Below are 16,932 nucleotides of genomic sequence, written 5' to 3' on the forward strand. Positions count from 1 at the left end.
CTTTCGCCACACAGATATTGTTGCGTGTGCCGAGGCATGTGTGGCCGGCAGGAGGTCTGGACCTCACTTCACGCAGAGTCAGAGACGGGGAGAGCTTTCTCGGCGAAGAATTCTTGATACAATGTTTACGTGTTGTCGTGCGTAATAGGAGAGAGAAACAGAGCAGCTGCAAGCTGCTTAAATAGCACCCCGCAGTTCTCAGATTCTCCAGAGAGTCCCTAAGGATGAAAGAAGGTCTATAGAGAGAGAGGGTCGGGGCAGCTTCCATGGTCCTAACGCCACCCTCGGTGGCCGGCGCTTTCTGGAACCGCGCATTGGCGTCAGGCCGATCGGACAGTCGGTCAGAATAGTGTGCCGGTGAAACATTGCGAGCCCCAAAACAGCTCCGCTGTTAATACTCATTACATATATAGATTTTCGCGCAGGTACTACAATTCCTGCAAGAAGCGTGCACCTATTTACCTTCTTATGCTGCGAAAGAAGCGGAATTCTGGGAAGGAACGCAAGAAAAAATTGAATAGCGTTATTTTCTAGCTATTCTGATGTTTTTCGTTCAATACGCTCTTGTTTATTCACGTCCTCTGAGTCGTATCTTGCTGAAAACAATTGTCATCTGGATTGCTTGCGTTTCCGTCCTCGAAAATGACGCACCCATTACTTTCCTATCAAGAGTTATATATGGCAGGCCAATAGCGCGCATGCTGCTCATTTATGACCTGGAATTATCACTGGGCGCAATATTAAAGATAACGCATTCAAAGTATAGATCATGATTGCTTTTCACGGACAACAAAAAACCCTACGCTGCAACAGGTTCTTCGATTGAATATCTTCGCACCAGCTTACACCACAGAATGTATGGAGAAACTAGCCCTGCAGCAAGCGCTAAAGTGCCGCGTACACTGATTTTGTCAGCCGGCGTTCCTTTGAAAAGTTTGAAAGAAACATTGTATGGTTCTCCTATACCTTATTCCCAAAGCCCTCTGGGCCCGCGGTCTCGGTGTAATGCATTCTTTTCTGTAACTTTGCAGGAAGTCCAAAAATTGGAAGATGACTAGCTTGGCAAGAACCGATGTTGGAACCACTGAGAGCGGCAAGTCCACTGCCAACGGAACGCTGGCCAATGGCCACAGTGGTGAGTCAGCCTTGTATGGACATGCAACATGCTTGCACAGGTAAATCGTCTGCCTCGCAAGCTCGCCCTAAGTATTTATGTACTTGGGAGTATATTCAAGGCCTCTTAAGCAGGACCTCGAGCAGAGACGGACAAGATCGACGGCCGCTGATCGTAGCTAGCGGAACCTTTCCTCGTGAAAAAAGATTCAATTATTAATCCTCTGTTCTTATAGCCTCAATTATTAATCGATCCCTTCATATTTAGAACAGCGCAAATAACACGGACAAGGGAGGACACAGGACGAGCGCTGTGTCCTCCCTTGTCCGTGTTATTTGCGCTGTTTTAAATATGAATGATCCGTACCAACTAGCTCGCACCCAAACTCTTCTGAGTAATCGAACCTATTTACCATGGCTTCTGGCAACCACAGCGCAGGCGTGGAAGTCTGGCTTACATTTGCAGTTTCTACAATGAATTGCCAGGTGGGCCTCCCTCAATGGCAAATGACAAATGGGTCTGATTAATAATTGAAGCCAAAAGAATCATTGAAGCAGGTGATAACTGCGTAATTTTTGCATCCATGTGACTATCACGCCAAGAACTGCTTTACCTGAACGCGAATGCGCAGTGAGAAATTGTTATCGCGCTCCTAATATACATCAGTGGCGTTTTTCCTGATGAAACATTGCTGGAAGCGGCGCCCTGTGTGTGTGTGTGTTCCTTCTTCGTCCATAGTCTTTTTAGTGCCTTCACTTCAGATCATGTTTAACCAACATGCTAAACTATCCATCCTAATATCTGCATGAATTAGGAGGTAGCCGACATATAATATCGTTAAGGTCATTTGGCAGATAATAACGGTGATTGGTCATCTAAGTTATTTTCGCAAAGTAACATAACGGTGATTAGATTGTCTAGAGTCGGTTAAAGTCAGCATAAATCCTAATGTGAACTCCTTTCGTCTTCCGGACCTGAACTTCACCGTGTCTGTACGAGACGTATTCGTAGCCTTTATCCTTAGCCATTTTTTTTATTCTCGCGGGAATTCCCCCCCCCCCCCGCCCACTCAGTGCCGCGTCAGATTCTCTTGAATCAAAACCGTCGGGACGGACTGTTTCAGGTTACTTTTGTTCGATAAACACGCATCCCTTGTTTGTTGCTGAACAAAGCGAACAATTATTCCTGGAATTGTCTCTATTCGTGCTGGTAGCCTATGAACAGATACCACGTTTGATTCGGCCACAGGGGGAACATTAAGTTTGTCATCGATAGTGTTTAGTGATGCAATCAGGTTTTCATGCGACACTACACGGACCCCATGAATTTCCCAGTTGAGCCGTCTTCTTCTGTATTCTAGCTCATTTGTCTGTCGCTGAAGATCACTTTGTGCGGTTGCGCGAGTAGCATCTCTTGCTTCCAGTTCTTCTACCTATTTCTTAGCTCTTTAATTTCATTGTCCTGTTCAAGATCGTCAAAGTTGTTTGACATGAACTGTACAGTGTGCTTCATCTTTTGAACCTTTTCTGTCAAAATCGGAAGACTTTCAAGCTTCTTATTAAGGGAAGACAGCATTGCTTTCATAACTGAACCATCTTGGTTTTTACTATCGACTAAAGCTGATCCCGGAGTACGGCAGGGCGGACACCGCGAAGTTTCCTTCTATGTATTTTGAAAGATTTTTCAGCGATTCCTCCAGACTTCCCGAAAACATACATGCGACGACATTTGCTACAATCAACAGCACAGTCGTAAAATATAGACAGATGACATGCTGAACACAATGTTGACATTGCAAGAAGCAGGAGATTTTCGGCAGCGGAAGCAGCGACAGCAGTATGCAAAAAGTGTTTGACTTAATTACCGACCTCCGACAACGTGAAGGGAGTGCCGAAGTTAGCGGTGACTGCAGTGTGCTGCTGCCGCTGCCGAAATGACTGCCACCGCAGGAAGGAACGCTGTTTATCTTGATGTTCTCCGCTGAAATGGCGCCTGCGCCGTAGTCCCGCTGTACAAGGCAGCGCGCTCAGGTTGGTCGAAGCTTCCGAATACGGAGGCAGATGATCTCTTTCGCAGATGACTGAGGCAGATGATCCCTTTCGCAGATGACTCCGATGGCGAACTTTCCGCTTGCCTGAGCGGCAGGCACTACTCTGTCCGCACAGCGTCTTTTCCTGCGACAACGTGAAGGGACTGCCGAAGTTAGCGGTGACTGCCGGGTGCCGCTGCCTATATGACTGCCACCGCAGGAACGCAGGCTATTTATCTTGATGGGCTCCGCTGAAACGGCGCCCGCGCCGCAGTCCCGTGGTGTAAGGCTGCGCGCTCAGGTTGGCCGACGCTTCCGAATACGAAGGCAGACGATTCCTTTCGCAGATGACTGCGATGGCGAACTTTCCACGGGCCCGAGCGGCAGGCACTGCATGTCCGCACAGCGTCTATTCCTGCGACAACGAGAAGAGAGTGCCGAAGTTGGCGGTGACTGCAGGGTGCTGCTGGCGCTGCCTAAATGACTACCACCGCAGGCAGGCGCGCTATTTATCTTGATGGGCTCCGCTGAAACGGCGCCCGCACCGCAGTCCCGCTGTACAAGGCAGCGCGCTCAGGTTGGCCGAAGCTTCCGAGTACGGAGGCAGATGATCCCTTTCGCAGATGACTGAGGCAGATGATCCCTTTCGCAGATGACTCCGATGGCGAACTTTCCGCTTGCCTGAGCGGCAGGCACTACTCTGTACGCACAGCGTCTTTTCCTGCGACAACGTGAAGGGACTGCCGAAGTTAGCGGTGACTGCCGGGTGCCGCTGCCTATATGACTGCCACCGCAGGAACGCAGGCTATTTATCTTGATGGGCTCCGCTGAAACGGCGCCCGCGCCGCAGTCCCGTGGTGTAAGGCTGCGCGCTCAGGTTGGCCGACGCTTCCGAATACGAAGGCAGACGATTCCTTTCGCAGATGACTGCGATGGCGAACTTTCCACGGGCCCGAGCGGCAGCCACTGCATGTCCGCACAGCGTCTATTCCTGCGACAACGTGAAGAGAGTGCCGAAGTTGGCGGTGACTGCAGGGTGCTGCTGCCGCTGCCGAAATGACTGCCACCGCAGGAAGGCACGCAATTTATCTTGATGTGCTCCGCTGAAATGGCGCCTGCGCCGTAGTCCCGCTGTATAAGGCAGTGCGTTCAGGTTGGTCGAACCTTTCGAATACGGAGGCAGCAGATCCATTGCGCTACCGAATTACATTGCGAATACCGCGATAGCGTACATTCCACGAGCCCGAGCGGCAGGCACTGCAAGTGCGCACAGCGTCTATTCCTGTGACAAAGTGAAGAGAGTGCCGAAGTTAGCGGTGACTGCAGGGTGCTGCTGCCGCTGCCTAAATGACTGCCACTGCAGCAACGCACTCTATTTATCTTGATGGGCTGCGCTGAAACGGCGCCCGCGCCTGAGTCCCGCTGAACAATAGACGCTGTGCGGGCACTGCATGCCCGCACAGCGTCTATTCCGGCGACAACGTGAAGAGTGTTCCGAAGTTAGCGGTGACTGCAGGGTGCTGCTGCCGCTGCCTAAATGACTGCCACCGCAGGAACACACGCAATTTATCTTGATGGGCTCCGCTGAAACGGAGCCCGCGCCGTATTCCAGCTGTATAAGGCAGCGGGCTCAGGTTGGCCGAAGCTTCCGAATACGGAGGCAGATGATCCCTTTCGCAGATGACCGCGATGGCGAACTCACGAAGAGCCCGAGCGGCAGCCACTGCATGTACGCACAGCGTCTTTTCCTACGACAACGTGAAGAGAGTGCCGAAGTTAGCGGTGACTGCAGAGTGATGCTGCCGCTGCCCAAATGACTGCTACCGCAGAAAGGCACACAATTTATCTTGATGTGCTCCGCTGAAATGGCGCCTGCGCCGTAGTCCCACTGTATAAGGCAGTGCGTTAAGGTTGGTCGAAGCTTCCGAATACCGAGGCAGCAGATCCCTTGCGCAGATGACCGCGATAGCGTACATTCCACGAGCCCGAGCGGCAGGCACTGCATGTCCGCACGGCGTCTATTCCTGCGACAACCTGAAGAGAGTGCCGAAGTTAGCGGTGACTGGACGGTGCTGCTGCCGCTGCCGAAATGGCCGCCACCGCAGGGAGGCACGCTGTTTATCTTGATGGGCTGCGCTGAAACGGCGCCCGCGCCGTAGTGCCGCTGTACAAGGCAACACGCTCAGGTTTGTTGAAGCTTCCGAATACGGAGGCAGATGATCCCTTTCGCAGATGACCGCGATGGCGAACTCACGAAGAGCCCGAGCGGCAGCCACTGCATGTACGCACAGCGTCTTTTCCTACGACAACGTGAAGAGAGTGCCGAAGTTAGCGGTGACTGCAGAGTGATGCTGCCGCTGCCTAAATGACTGCCACCGCAGGAACACACGCAATTTATCTTGATGGGCTCCGCTGAAACGGCGCCCGCGCCGTATTCCAGCTGTATAAGGCAGCGCGCTCAGGTTTTCCGAAGCTTCCGAATACGGAGGCAGATGATCCCTTTAGCAGATGACCGCGATGGCGAACTTTTCAAGAGCCCGAGCGGCAGCCACTGCATGTCCGCACAGCGTCTTTTCCTACGACAACATTAAGCGAGTGCCGAAGTTAGCGGTGACTGCAGGGTGCTGCTGCCGCTGCCTAAATGACTGCCACCGCAGGAACACACGCCATTTATCTTGATGGGCTCCGCTGAAACGGCGCCCGCGCCGTATTCCAGCTGTATAAGGCAGCGCGCTCTGGTTGGCCGAAGCTTCCGAATACGGAGGCAGATGATCCCTTTCGCAGATGACCGCGATGGCGAACTTTCCACTGGCCCGAGCGGCAGGCACTGTGTGCCTGCACAGCGTCTATTCCTGCGACAACCTGAAGAGAGGGCCGAAGTTAGCGGTCACTGGACGGTTCTGCTGCCGCTGCCGAAATGGCCGCCACCGTAGGAAGGCACGCTGTTTATCTTGATGGGCTCCGCTGAAACGGCGCCCGCGCCGTAGTTCCTCTGTATAAGGCAGCGCGCTCAGGTTGGCCGAAGCTTCCGAATACGGAGGCAGATGATCCCTTTCGCAGATGACCGCGATGGCGAACTCTCCAAGAGCCCGAGCGGCAGCCACTGCATGTCCGCACAGCGTCTTTTCCTACGACAACGTGAAGAGAGTGCCGAAGTTAGCGGTGACTGCAGAGTGATGCTGCCGCCGCCCAAATGACAGCCACCGCTGGAACGCACGCTATTTATCTTGATGGGCTCCGCTGAAACGGCGCCCGCGCCGGAGTCCCGCTTTATAAGGCAGCGCGCTCAGGTTGGCGGAAGCTTCCGAATACGGAGGTAGATGACTCCTTTCGCAGACGACTGCGGTGGCGAACATTTCACGGGCCCGAGAGGCAGGCACTGCATGTCCGCACAGCGTCTATTCCTGCGACAACGTGAAGCGAGAGCCGAAGTTAGCGGTGACTTGACGTTGCTGCTGCCGCTGCCGAAATGACTGCCACCGCAGGAAGGCACGCAATTTATCTTGATGTGCTCCGCTGAAATGGCGCCTGCGCCGTAGTCCTGCTGTACAAGGCAGCGCGCTCAGGCTGGCGGAAGCTTCCGAATACGGAAGGAGATGACTCCATTCGCAGATGACTGCGGTGGCGAACATTCCACCGGCCCGAGCGGCAGGCACTGCATGTCCGCACAGCGTCTATTCCTGCGACAACGTGAAGGGAGTGCCGAAGTTAGCAGTGACTGCAGGGTGCTGCTGCCGCTGCCGAAATGACTACTATCGCAGACAGGCGCGCTATTTATCTTGATGGGTTCCGCTGAATCGGCGCCCGCGCCGTATTTCCGCTGTATAAGGCAGTGCGTTAAAGTTGGTCGAAGCTTCCGAATACCGAGGCAGCAGATCCCTTGCGCAGATGACCGCGATAGTGTACATTCCACGAGCCCGAGCGGCAGGCACTGCATGTCCGCACAGCGTCTATTCCTGCGACAACCTGAAGAGAGGGCCGAAGTTAGCGGTCACTGGACGGTTCTGCTGCCGCTGCCAAAATGGCCGCCACCGTAGGAAGGCACGCTGTTTATCTTGATGGGCTGCGCTGAAACGGCGCCTGCGCCATAGTCCCGCTGTACAAGGCAGCGCGGCCAGGTTGGTCGAAGCTTCCGAATACGGAGGCAGATGAAGCCTTTCGCTGTTGACCGCGATGGCGAACTCTCCACGAGCCCGAGCGGCAGCCACTGCATGTCCGCACAGCGTCTTTTCCTACGACAACGTGAAGAGAGTGCCGAAGTTAGCGGTGACTGCAGGGTGCTACTGCCGCTGCCGAAATGAGTACCACCGCAGGAAGGCACGCTATTTATCTTGATGGGCTCCGCTGAAAGAGCGCCCGCGCCGTAGTTCCTCTGTATAAGGCAGCGCGCTTAGGTTGGCCGAAGCTTCCGTATAGGGAGGCAGATGATCCCTTTCGCAGATGACCATGATGGCGATCTTTCCACGGGCGCGAGCGGCAGGCACTGCTATGTCCGCACAGCGTCTATTCTTTCGACAGCGTGAAGAGAGTGCCGAAGTTAGAGGTGATTGCTGAGTGCTGCTGCCCCTGCCCTAATGACCGCCACCGCATAGAGAAAGAAATTTCAACAAAAGCATATACTCCCCTAGAGCCCAGCAGCCGAATTGACTGTAGCACACCGAGCGGATGGTATTAATTCCTTCCGGTTTCGGTTTTGGGCGCGCGCGTTTTCAACACCAGTTGGTACACGCTGCGCTGGCTCCGCTGTTCGGCGCTTCATTTTTTTTTTTTGCTTCTGCTGAACCCCGCGTGGCCTTTCATTATTTAGTAAAAATTATTGCGAACGACCTTTACAAGACTCCGCTGAATCCGTCAGGTGCAATTTCATAAAGAAAACGCAAGACGTCTTCTGAAATGATGAAATGTTTATTTTGCTCTATATAAATACTCGTTCCGGGCTTCTACATTCATCCAAAGTTGGGGCAGCTGGTAAGCAGCAGTCGTTGCCTAACGAAGGAAACACCAACAGATGGCATCAGCTGAAAGAAAGTAAATTACTACCATGTATCATTTTGGTACATTGACCGAACAGGATTATTCCGTGCAGAGACGAAACGTGCGTAAGTGGTGAATGAACGGCATTACAGATAAATTCACTTTTACGTACATTTCGCAGCAAAGTCTCCTCCAAAACAATGGCATAAAATCTGAACGATACATCAGATTTTCAAGCACCGCTCCCTTCTCGGGCATTATTTCCTGCACTTTAAGTGCACAAATACACGGGTGACTGCGCGTTTCCAAAACAACTTGGTCTCAGTCGACGCGATGGCACGCCAAGTACACAGAGGTGGCTACAACACAGGCTCAGCCAGACCATGTTACACGCTCGCAGAATGCCTTTTATGTCGCACTCAAGACAGATTCGTGGGTGCAAAGCCTGTTCTCAGACGCTCAGTACACATAAATGTCATGTTCTTGAGCTGCTCCTTCGTGTTATGTTTTACGCGTCCTGCCGGCGCATGCAACACTCCTGTGTTATCACTCTCGGCAATCGCTCGTCGCGTTTTCGACAAGCGTGAGTACCGAAATAAGGTATATGTTGTTGCAGGGCTATAAAATGCGCCTAAAACTTGTCCCACTAAAATTCTGTACACGCAAACCTAACTCACTATGGCCGGCTTCCTTTTTTGCTAACAGCTCCACAACCCCAGGCGCGGCGAGCATACCTCAAGATATTCCAAAAAGGTACCAAAGAAATTACAATACTTTTCCGGGTCAGAGAATGCGTCACGACCTTCTACCAGTAAGATGCAGCACACGCGAAACTAACTGCGGCGCAAAGCCCAGTTGCTTTTCGCTAACTGCGCCACTACGCCGAGCGAGGCCACTGTGCTTGAAAAGTACCCCAAAAAGCTGTGAAATTAGTTACAATAAAGTGTGGGGTCAGAGAAAGCGCCAAAACTTGTCCCGGTAAGATGCAGCACACGCGAAACTAACTGCGGCGCAAAGCGCAGTTGCTTTTCGCTAACTGCGCCACTACGCCGAGCGAGGCCACTGTGCTTGAAAAGTACCCCAAAAAGTAGTGAAATTAGTTACAATAATGTCTGGGGTCAGAGAAAGCGCCAAAACTTGTCCCGGTAAGATTCAGTACACGCGAAACTGCGTCACACGGCCAAGGTGCTTTTCGACAGAAAGCCAGGTGCGGCGAGCGTGCCCAAAAACTACCGAAATAAGTTATAGTTATGCTTGGGCTCATAGAAAGCGTCGCGAACATCTCCCAGTACGATTAATTAACTCATATTAACTGGGCTTGTACTGCGGAGCTGTTTTTCGATAACTGCTTCACTACATAGGTTCAGTTTTGTGCAGTAAGCCTAAATGTGCGTGAAGTGCGTCGCAGACTGTCGAACAAAATTCCTCACCTTGTTGTAGTCTAGTAGTGCAGCGGTGCCGTGTCGAAATGCAGACTGAACACAAGAGAACGCCGGGAGCCCCAAAAACGGGCTGCATCCAAAAGAGACGGGTCGCCGAGCACGCGAGCTTGACATGCGCAACCGGCCTTGCTCACTTCTGCGGCTTGTCTGGCGCATGACATATGCACGCGCGTCTGGCGTGCCGCTAGCTTGTTGCTAGGCAACTCAGCAAAAAAGTTACAAAGTACAAAAGAACAAGTTCATTTACAAGCAAAACTTTTTCACTTTTAGTGAGAAAGAATAAAAAAAATAAAACGTTGTCTGGAAGCTTATTTCACATTCGTTTTTTTCTGATGCTCGCGTTAACTAACGGATGGAGTTGAAACCAGGCGTGACGTGTTTCCTGTTGGCAGTTTTTGAAGAGTTCCCCACTTGTTGAATTTCTTTCTCTATGGCCACCGCAGGAAGGCACGCTGTTTATCTTGATGTGCTCCGCTGAAATGGCGCCTGCGCCGTAGTCCCGCTGTACAAGGCAGCGCACTCAGGTTGGTCGAAGCTTCCGAATACGGAGGCAGATGATCCCTTTCGCAGATGACCACGATGGCGAACTTTCCACTTGCCGGAGCTGTGGGCACTGCTATGTCCGCGCAGCGTATATTCCTGCGACAACGTGAAGAGGCTGCCGAAGTTAGCGGTGATTGCAGAGTGCTGCTGCCGATGCCCAAATGACCGCCGCCGCAGGAAGGCACGCTGTTTATCTTGATGTGCTCCGCAGATATGACGCCTTCGCCGTTGTCCCGCTATACAAGGCAGCGCGCTCAGGTTGCTGGAAGCTTCTGAATATGGAGGCAGATGACCCCTTTCTCAGCTGACCACGATGGCGAACTTTCCGCTGGCCCCATGCGGCAGGCACTGCTATGTCTGCACAGCGTCTGTTCCAGCGACAACGTGGAGAGTGCCGAAGTTAGCGGTGATTGCAGGGTGCAGCTGCCGCTGCCCAAATGACCGCCGCCGCAGGAAGGCACGCTGTTTATCTTGATGTGCTCCGCTGAAATGGCACCTACGCCGTAGTCCCGCTGTACGTGGCAGCGCGCTCAGGTTGGTCGAAGCTTCCGAATATGGAGGCAGATGACCCCTTTCGCAGCTGACCACGATGGCGTACTTTCCACGGGCCCGAGCGTGAGGCACTGCTATGTCTGCACAGCGTCTATTCCTGCGACAACGTGAAGACAGTGCCGAAGTTAGCGGTGATTGCAGGGTGCTGTAATCACCGCTAATTGCAGCCAATACCGCCAAATGGAATTCGGACCCTTCAGACGCAATTTTCTCCTAAACTAAGTTTTTTGGCACGAAACAAGCGTTTCCAGGTTCCTGGTATGATATTCGAAGAGTCACCGTCGACTTAGTATGTGTTTATTGTTCCTTGAAGAAAGGCGCGATCTTTGTTTGGGGTCACGACCAAGCTAGTGCATTCGCTGAGCTGACGACGCGACTCACGTCGCCACCGATTCTCAGACACTTTTACCATTCCGCCCCAACGGAGGTTCGTGCCGACGCCAGCAGCCATGGTATCGGCGACGTTTTGGCACAACGACAGCACGATTGAGACCGTGTCGTTGCGTACGCTAGCGGTCTTCTGTCACCAGGCGAACGCGTTTACTCGATCACCGAGCGTAAATGCCTCGCTCTCGTTTCGACAGTAGGGAAATTTCGCCCCTACGGACGGCCTTCGATGGTTGTCACCGATTACCGCGCACTATGCTGGCTTTCATCTTTAAAACATCCAGCTGAACGTCTTGGTCGGTGGGCTCTACGGCTCCAAGAGTACTCTTACACAGTGATGTATAAGACAAGCCGACTTCCTGAGAACGCCGATTTCTTGCCACGTCATCCAGTAGACCTATCAGACCAGCCTGAGACCGGCGAGTCAACTTGCGTCCTCGTGCTTACCGCGTTTGGTGACATCGCCGATGACCAACGACGGCGGACTTACATGAGAGACATCCTCAGTCTGACAGGCCTGCCAACTTCACTCTCTTCGCTATGTTTGTGCTGCAAGATGGCATATTGCACCGTTACAACATGCACACTGGCATCCCTAAACTGCTACTGGTCGTTCCCAAGCATATGCGTGAGACTGTGCTGGCACAGTTGCATGATGTCCCAACCGCTTGTCGTCTGGGAGTCTGAAAGGCTGTGACCGTGTTCGTCCTCGTTTTTTTTTGGCCCAGTATTTACCATTCCGTTTGCCGTTACGTCGCCTGATGTAAATCCTAGTAGAACCCTGGGAGTGTTAGCCAGCGCCACTACTCACAGACTTTGGCGGCGGGTGTGGAACTTGCTCATTACAAAACGAGGATCTCGTATCCGGCAACATTAATGTATTCACGTAGCACGTGTGGGTTTATTGACCGGTTGCCTTCACCCAAAAAGATCACCTTCTGGTGACGCCTGCGACAGAAAGGATGTTCCATGTTGGCAGCCAAGATCTGTGAGTGGTGGCGCTCGTTAACACCCCCAGGGTTTTATTAGGAAACATAAATACCCAAGGAAGTGGATGAGGAAATGGCGCCGCGGTAGCTCAATTGGTAGCGCATCGCACGTGAAATGCGTAGGTTGTGGGATCGTTCCCCACCGCCGGCAAGTTGTTTTTTCATCCACTTTTATTACCAGTAATTGATCATTTCTTTATTTCATTTATTAAGCACAAGGAATTTTCCCTATGCTGTCCTTGGTGTCAGTGTTTGTTGGCTTCTTATGATATGAATAATAAAAATCGGACCACTCCGTTAATCCCCTTTCTTCTCGTTTACTATATGGAGGTTCTCGAATCCGGCAACATTGATGCCTTCAGGTAGCATGTCTGGATTTATTGACCGGTTACCTTCACCTAAAGAGATAACCTTCTCGTGACGCCTGCGGTAGAAAGGATGTTCCACTTCGGCCGTGAAGATCTCTGTATGGCGACGCTGGCTAACACTCCCAGGGTTGTACGACTAGGAAACCTAAATACCCAAGAAAGTGAGTGGAGAAATGGCGCCGCGGTAACTCACTTGGTAGAGCCTCGCACGATAAATGCGAAGGTTGTGGGATCGTTCCCCACCTGCGCCAAGTTGTTTTTTCACCCACTTTCATTTCCAATAATTGATCGTTTCTTTATTTCTTTTATTAAGCACAAGCAGTTTCCCCTATGTTGTCCTTGGTGTCAGTGTTGGTTGGCTTCTTATTATATGACTAACAGCAGCAAAATATGATGTAGCAAAAAAGCAGCACATTTTGCTGCTGTGTGTTTCGTGGTAGTAAACCTCAGTTGCTAGTTACCACTCGTCCTGTCCACTCCTTCGTGTTGCGTCCCGTCTGAAGTCGCGGTTCTTTTCCTCTTTAAACATGTCGGACCAACTGGCCCGAAGTTCCCCCTCTTGAACCTGATATATGATACAATCGCCATAAAAAAAGGTGAATGCTAGAAGCAAGTTTAGCGTGTAAATTATTAGTATATATATATATATATATATATATATATATATATATATATATATATATAAAGAAGAGAATGGGGCCCAACGACTGTGCCGTGGGGTGCCCCGGAAAGTACGGGGCTTTAAGAGGAAGAGTGGTTGTTAGCATACGCAAACTGTTGTCTGTTAACAAATTGCGTATCCTGTCTAAAACAAGAGGATTAAGGTGCACGCAAGAAAGTTTTAGGAGAAGCCGTCTATGGCAGAACTTTGTCGACGCCTTTTCGGAATGTAAAGCGAGGGCATCAACTGGGATGTTCTGATCACAGTTAGAGCTTTCGTCATTTTTAAGTAGAGCTAATTGGCTATTACAAGATAGACCATTGCGGAAGCCACGCTGGTTAGCGTGAAAGAAATTGACAGACGTTAGGAATGTAGCAGTGTGAGCGTAAAGCACATGTTCCAATAATTTCGAACGGATGATGGCCCGAAAAATTTGGCAGTAACTATTTTATTAATAATAATGTCTTTATTTGTGTCCCATAAGAATACAAGGCACGGGAGAACTGCAGTAAAAGCTGTCATGAATTACAGCTTCACAGGGCCGCGGGCCCCTCATACACGGAGCTACAGTAAGTTACATAACGACAAAAAAAGATGTGGCGACACACTCCGCGCACATTTCTGCGCACCCTCCGTCTTCTTATCATCTGGCCCAGCATAACACAGCTGCACGCTGTACTGCTTGGTCGATAAAACATAGCGCCACCGCCACGTCACCCGAGGTATGCGTCACCGACGGTGGCTATAAAAACAGGCTGCCTGGCTGAGAAAGACCGCCTTCTACCTTCCGCTACTGGGACGAACGTAGCGTCGGTATGCCCGTCCGCTGCCATCGTTAGACGAATAAAGAAGCGTTACGTTTTTATGTTGGGATTCGTCCTTCGGCAGACACGACATCCCACAAGGCATATAATACTTGGTCACGTTTGAAGTTACACTTCCCGAGCGTACAATATAATGTACACAGGTTTTGATGAAATAAGGCGAGATGGAAATACAAATTAAAAGGTCACTCATGTAATAAAACAACACAATCAACCACGGAGAAGTACAAAAAAAACAATATCAATGCAGTTTCACTTATGCGCAAGAAATAACAGTAATACATATACAATGATGGTATAGAGAAGCAACACAGATAAAGCACACATGAATTGAAAGAAGGGAAGACGGAACGATTCTCTTACCATGTACACTGTTAGGAACAAAGGTGTAGAGAAAAACTTGGTTTGCGGAAATGAGAAGTTAAAGTTAACGGCCCAGAATTTCTTTAGGTGCTGTCGAAATTATCTGACTGGTATATCTTCAAGTTTAACGTGTTCATTATTAAATCTGTTAAGTAACCTGAGTAATTTGTTCTGTAGTGTCTCTAGACCATACGTTGTTTTATAAGTTCTCACTTTCCAAGGCATAGTGTTACGTGTCATGCGTCCAGAACTTTTTTCCTATAGGTATGCTAAACGTTGTAAAAAGCGGCTATTATTTACTTTTTCGGTTTTAAATGCTTTGCCGCAGATGTAGTCGAACAATTTGGCAACTGGGCTTACGTTGTACTTCTCAGAAAAATACAGTGTTTTAGAGTAAGGGCAAACCCTCAACAATTCTGAGGAACTTTTTCTGCAACCTATGAAGCTTAAGTAGCCCTGTGTTAATTCAGAACACATTTTTCAAATAAAATAAAATAAAAATATTTATTCAAGCATTACAAGGGAAATGCAATGTTGAGGATGGCAGGTAAAAAGCCTTCTTGAGGCTTGACCGGCCCTGCATCCTGTACACTTGGCAGAGCAGTGCTTACAAAGCACAAGAATGGTCAAAAGAAGCTTGTAAACAAGGCAATATAAGGTTTCCAAATCAGTTTTAAGAGATAAGCGATATCGAAAATTTATTGAAAAATTATTGAAGGTAGAATATGTTACATTTGATATAGTAACACCTAAGTATAAGAGCGTAGAAAAGCCTTAGATTCTTAAGGGTTTATTTTTGCAATATCAATGTCTCTTTCTTCAGAAGAATTTAATAACCTCGCTAAATTATTTTCAAGCATGTGTTTGCTATAATTTGTCCTATGTCCTACAACATTCCATATTTCAGCGCGGCGGGTGTTGTAGGCAGGTACATTGTGATGCAGGTTGGCGATTTCCACAAGCGTAACTTTACTAAGTATGGACAGTTGGGCTAGTTGGTTGTGATTAGCATTCTGAAGTATCGTTCCAGCGCACAAATGAACAAGGACGAAAAGAGAAAGACAACACGAACGCCAGACTTCAACTGAATTTTATTAATGGAAAACAGGGCTTTATGCTGCTAGTAACAGCGCAAAATATAGACAAGAGACGAGAGAAGAAGACACCACAAGCGCTGACTTTCAACAACGTTTATTCTGAAAGAAACACGGCTTCTTATAAACATAAAGCTGGTGTCAATGTAGTGCTTACTGCCCCGAAAAAACTAAAAAGCCTCTGCCGACGCGTCAATGCTGAAGAGCCGACAAACCAGGAAGGGTGCACGACTAATCACCAGAATCGTTTTGTGGAGTGCACGGAAGCCGTTGTGTATTCAATACCTCTGAAATGTGGAAAAACGTATGTAGGGCAAACTTCTAGATGCACAAATGAGAGACTGAAGGAACACAAACTTAGCGTCGAGCAGGCTAACAGGAATCTAGGCATACATATCAGGGATTGCCCCTCAAAAGATTGCGCCGCAGAATTTAGACGCTGTAAAGTGCTGAAGAAGCACAATGACCAGCTGGTCCGGGAGATAATTGAGGCGGCCGAGATTACCAGACTTCGTGACCAATGCGTTAGCACGCCGTCCTTGTTACTGACAAATAAAGAACTTGAGCTTTTGCACGTGCAACCGCTATCTTGAGTGTATAAAAGAAAAGAGGAAAAAAAAGTGCTTGTTTCACATGATGTGAGATCACGTGACTGCGACACGTGAGGGCAATGTTTATAAGAAGCCGTGTTTCTTTCAGAATAAACGTTGTTGAAAGTCAGCGCTTGTGGTGTCTTCTTCTCTCGTCCCTTGTCTATATTTTGCGCTGTTACTAGCAGGATGGAAAACCAACAAGCCCAAGCTGCTATTCTAGCGAAATACAGGGCTTTATGTACACAGGGGGAGGAAGGGGGGCAGCTAGTGGGCAGGACCACCCAAAAATAGTTCCTTGGTCTAGGCAACAGTCATCAGAAGTGTGAAACCAAAAAAAGAAGGGGATAAAAGCAAAACGTGAAAAGAAAGGTGAAAAAGCCATTGATGAGCAAGATTGTACTGAGTGATGTAAAAAAGAGAGGGATTGACTTTTTCACCTTTTTTCATTTTTTGCTTTTATCCCTCTCTTCTTTTGGTTTGACACTTCCGATGAGTGTTGTCTAGACAAAGGAACTATTTTTGGGTGGTCCTGTGCACTAGCTGCCCCCCCCCTCCTTCCCCCGGTGTACATAAAGCCCTGTTTTGCATGAATAAAATTCAGCTGAAGTCTGGCGTTCGTGTTGTCTTTCTCTTCTCGTCCTTGTTAATTTGTGCGCTGGAACGATGTTCCATAATGCGTAACATTACGTTTCTTTATACTGAAGCAATACTCCCGTAGGAGTCTATATGTGTACAAGTCATGAATCTTTCTTATGCGGTGCCTATCGAAGGGTGGTGCGGTGTGCACAGTGTAAGATACATTGGCAATAATACCAAATATTAAGATTTGTTTCTGTGGTAGTACCCCATAATAAATGACCGTAATTGATATGCGAGGCAAACAAAACATTATGAAGCAGTATTTTAAGCATGAGTGGGGAAAGTGTGTCTATTGCGCCTTAGCATACCAACTGTGCTGCTGACCTTCTTGAGGGCTGAGTCTATGTGGTCTTTCCATTG

At 49.5% G+C, this 16,932-nt stretch overlaps 1 protein-coding gene across 4 annotated transcripts in view; it reads left to right on the forward strand.

The window, feature by feature from the left end:
* The window catches only part of LOC142560968 (receptor-type tyrosine-protein phosphatase kappa-like), a 586,354-nt gene that overhangs the window by 150,023 nt on the left and 419,399 nt on the right, over positions 1 to 16,932 (forward strand). For all 4 annotated transcript variants that reach the window (XM_075673412.1, XM_075673413.1, XM_075673411.1 and 1 more), the window contains one exon: positions 1,032 to 1,135. In XM_075673412.1, the coding sequence (XP_075529527.1) occupies positions 1,051 to 1,135 (85 nt within the window). In that variant the 5' untranslated portion in view covers positions 1,032 to 1,050. The remainder of the gene's footprint in view (positions 1 to 1,031; positions 1,136 to 16,932) is intronic.

Source organism: Dermacentor variabilis, chromosome 10 (genome assembly GCF_050947875.1).
Source record: "Dermacentor variabilis isolate Ectoservices chromosome 10, ASM5094787v1, whole genome shotgun sequence".
Classification (NCBI taxonomy): domain Eukaryota; kingdom Metazoa; phylum Arthropoda; class Arachnida; order Ixodida; family Ixodidae; genus Dermacentor; species Dermacentor variabilis.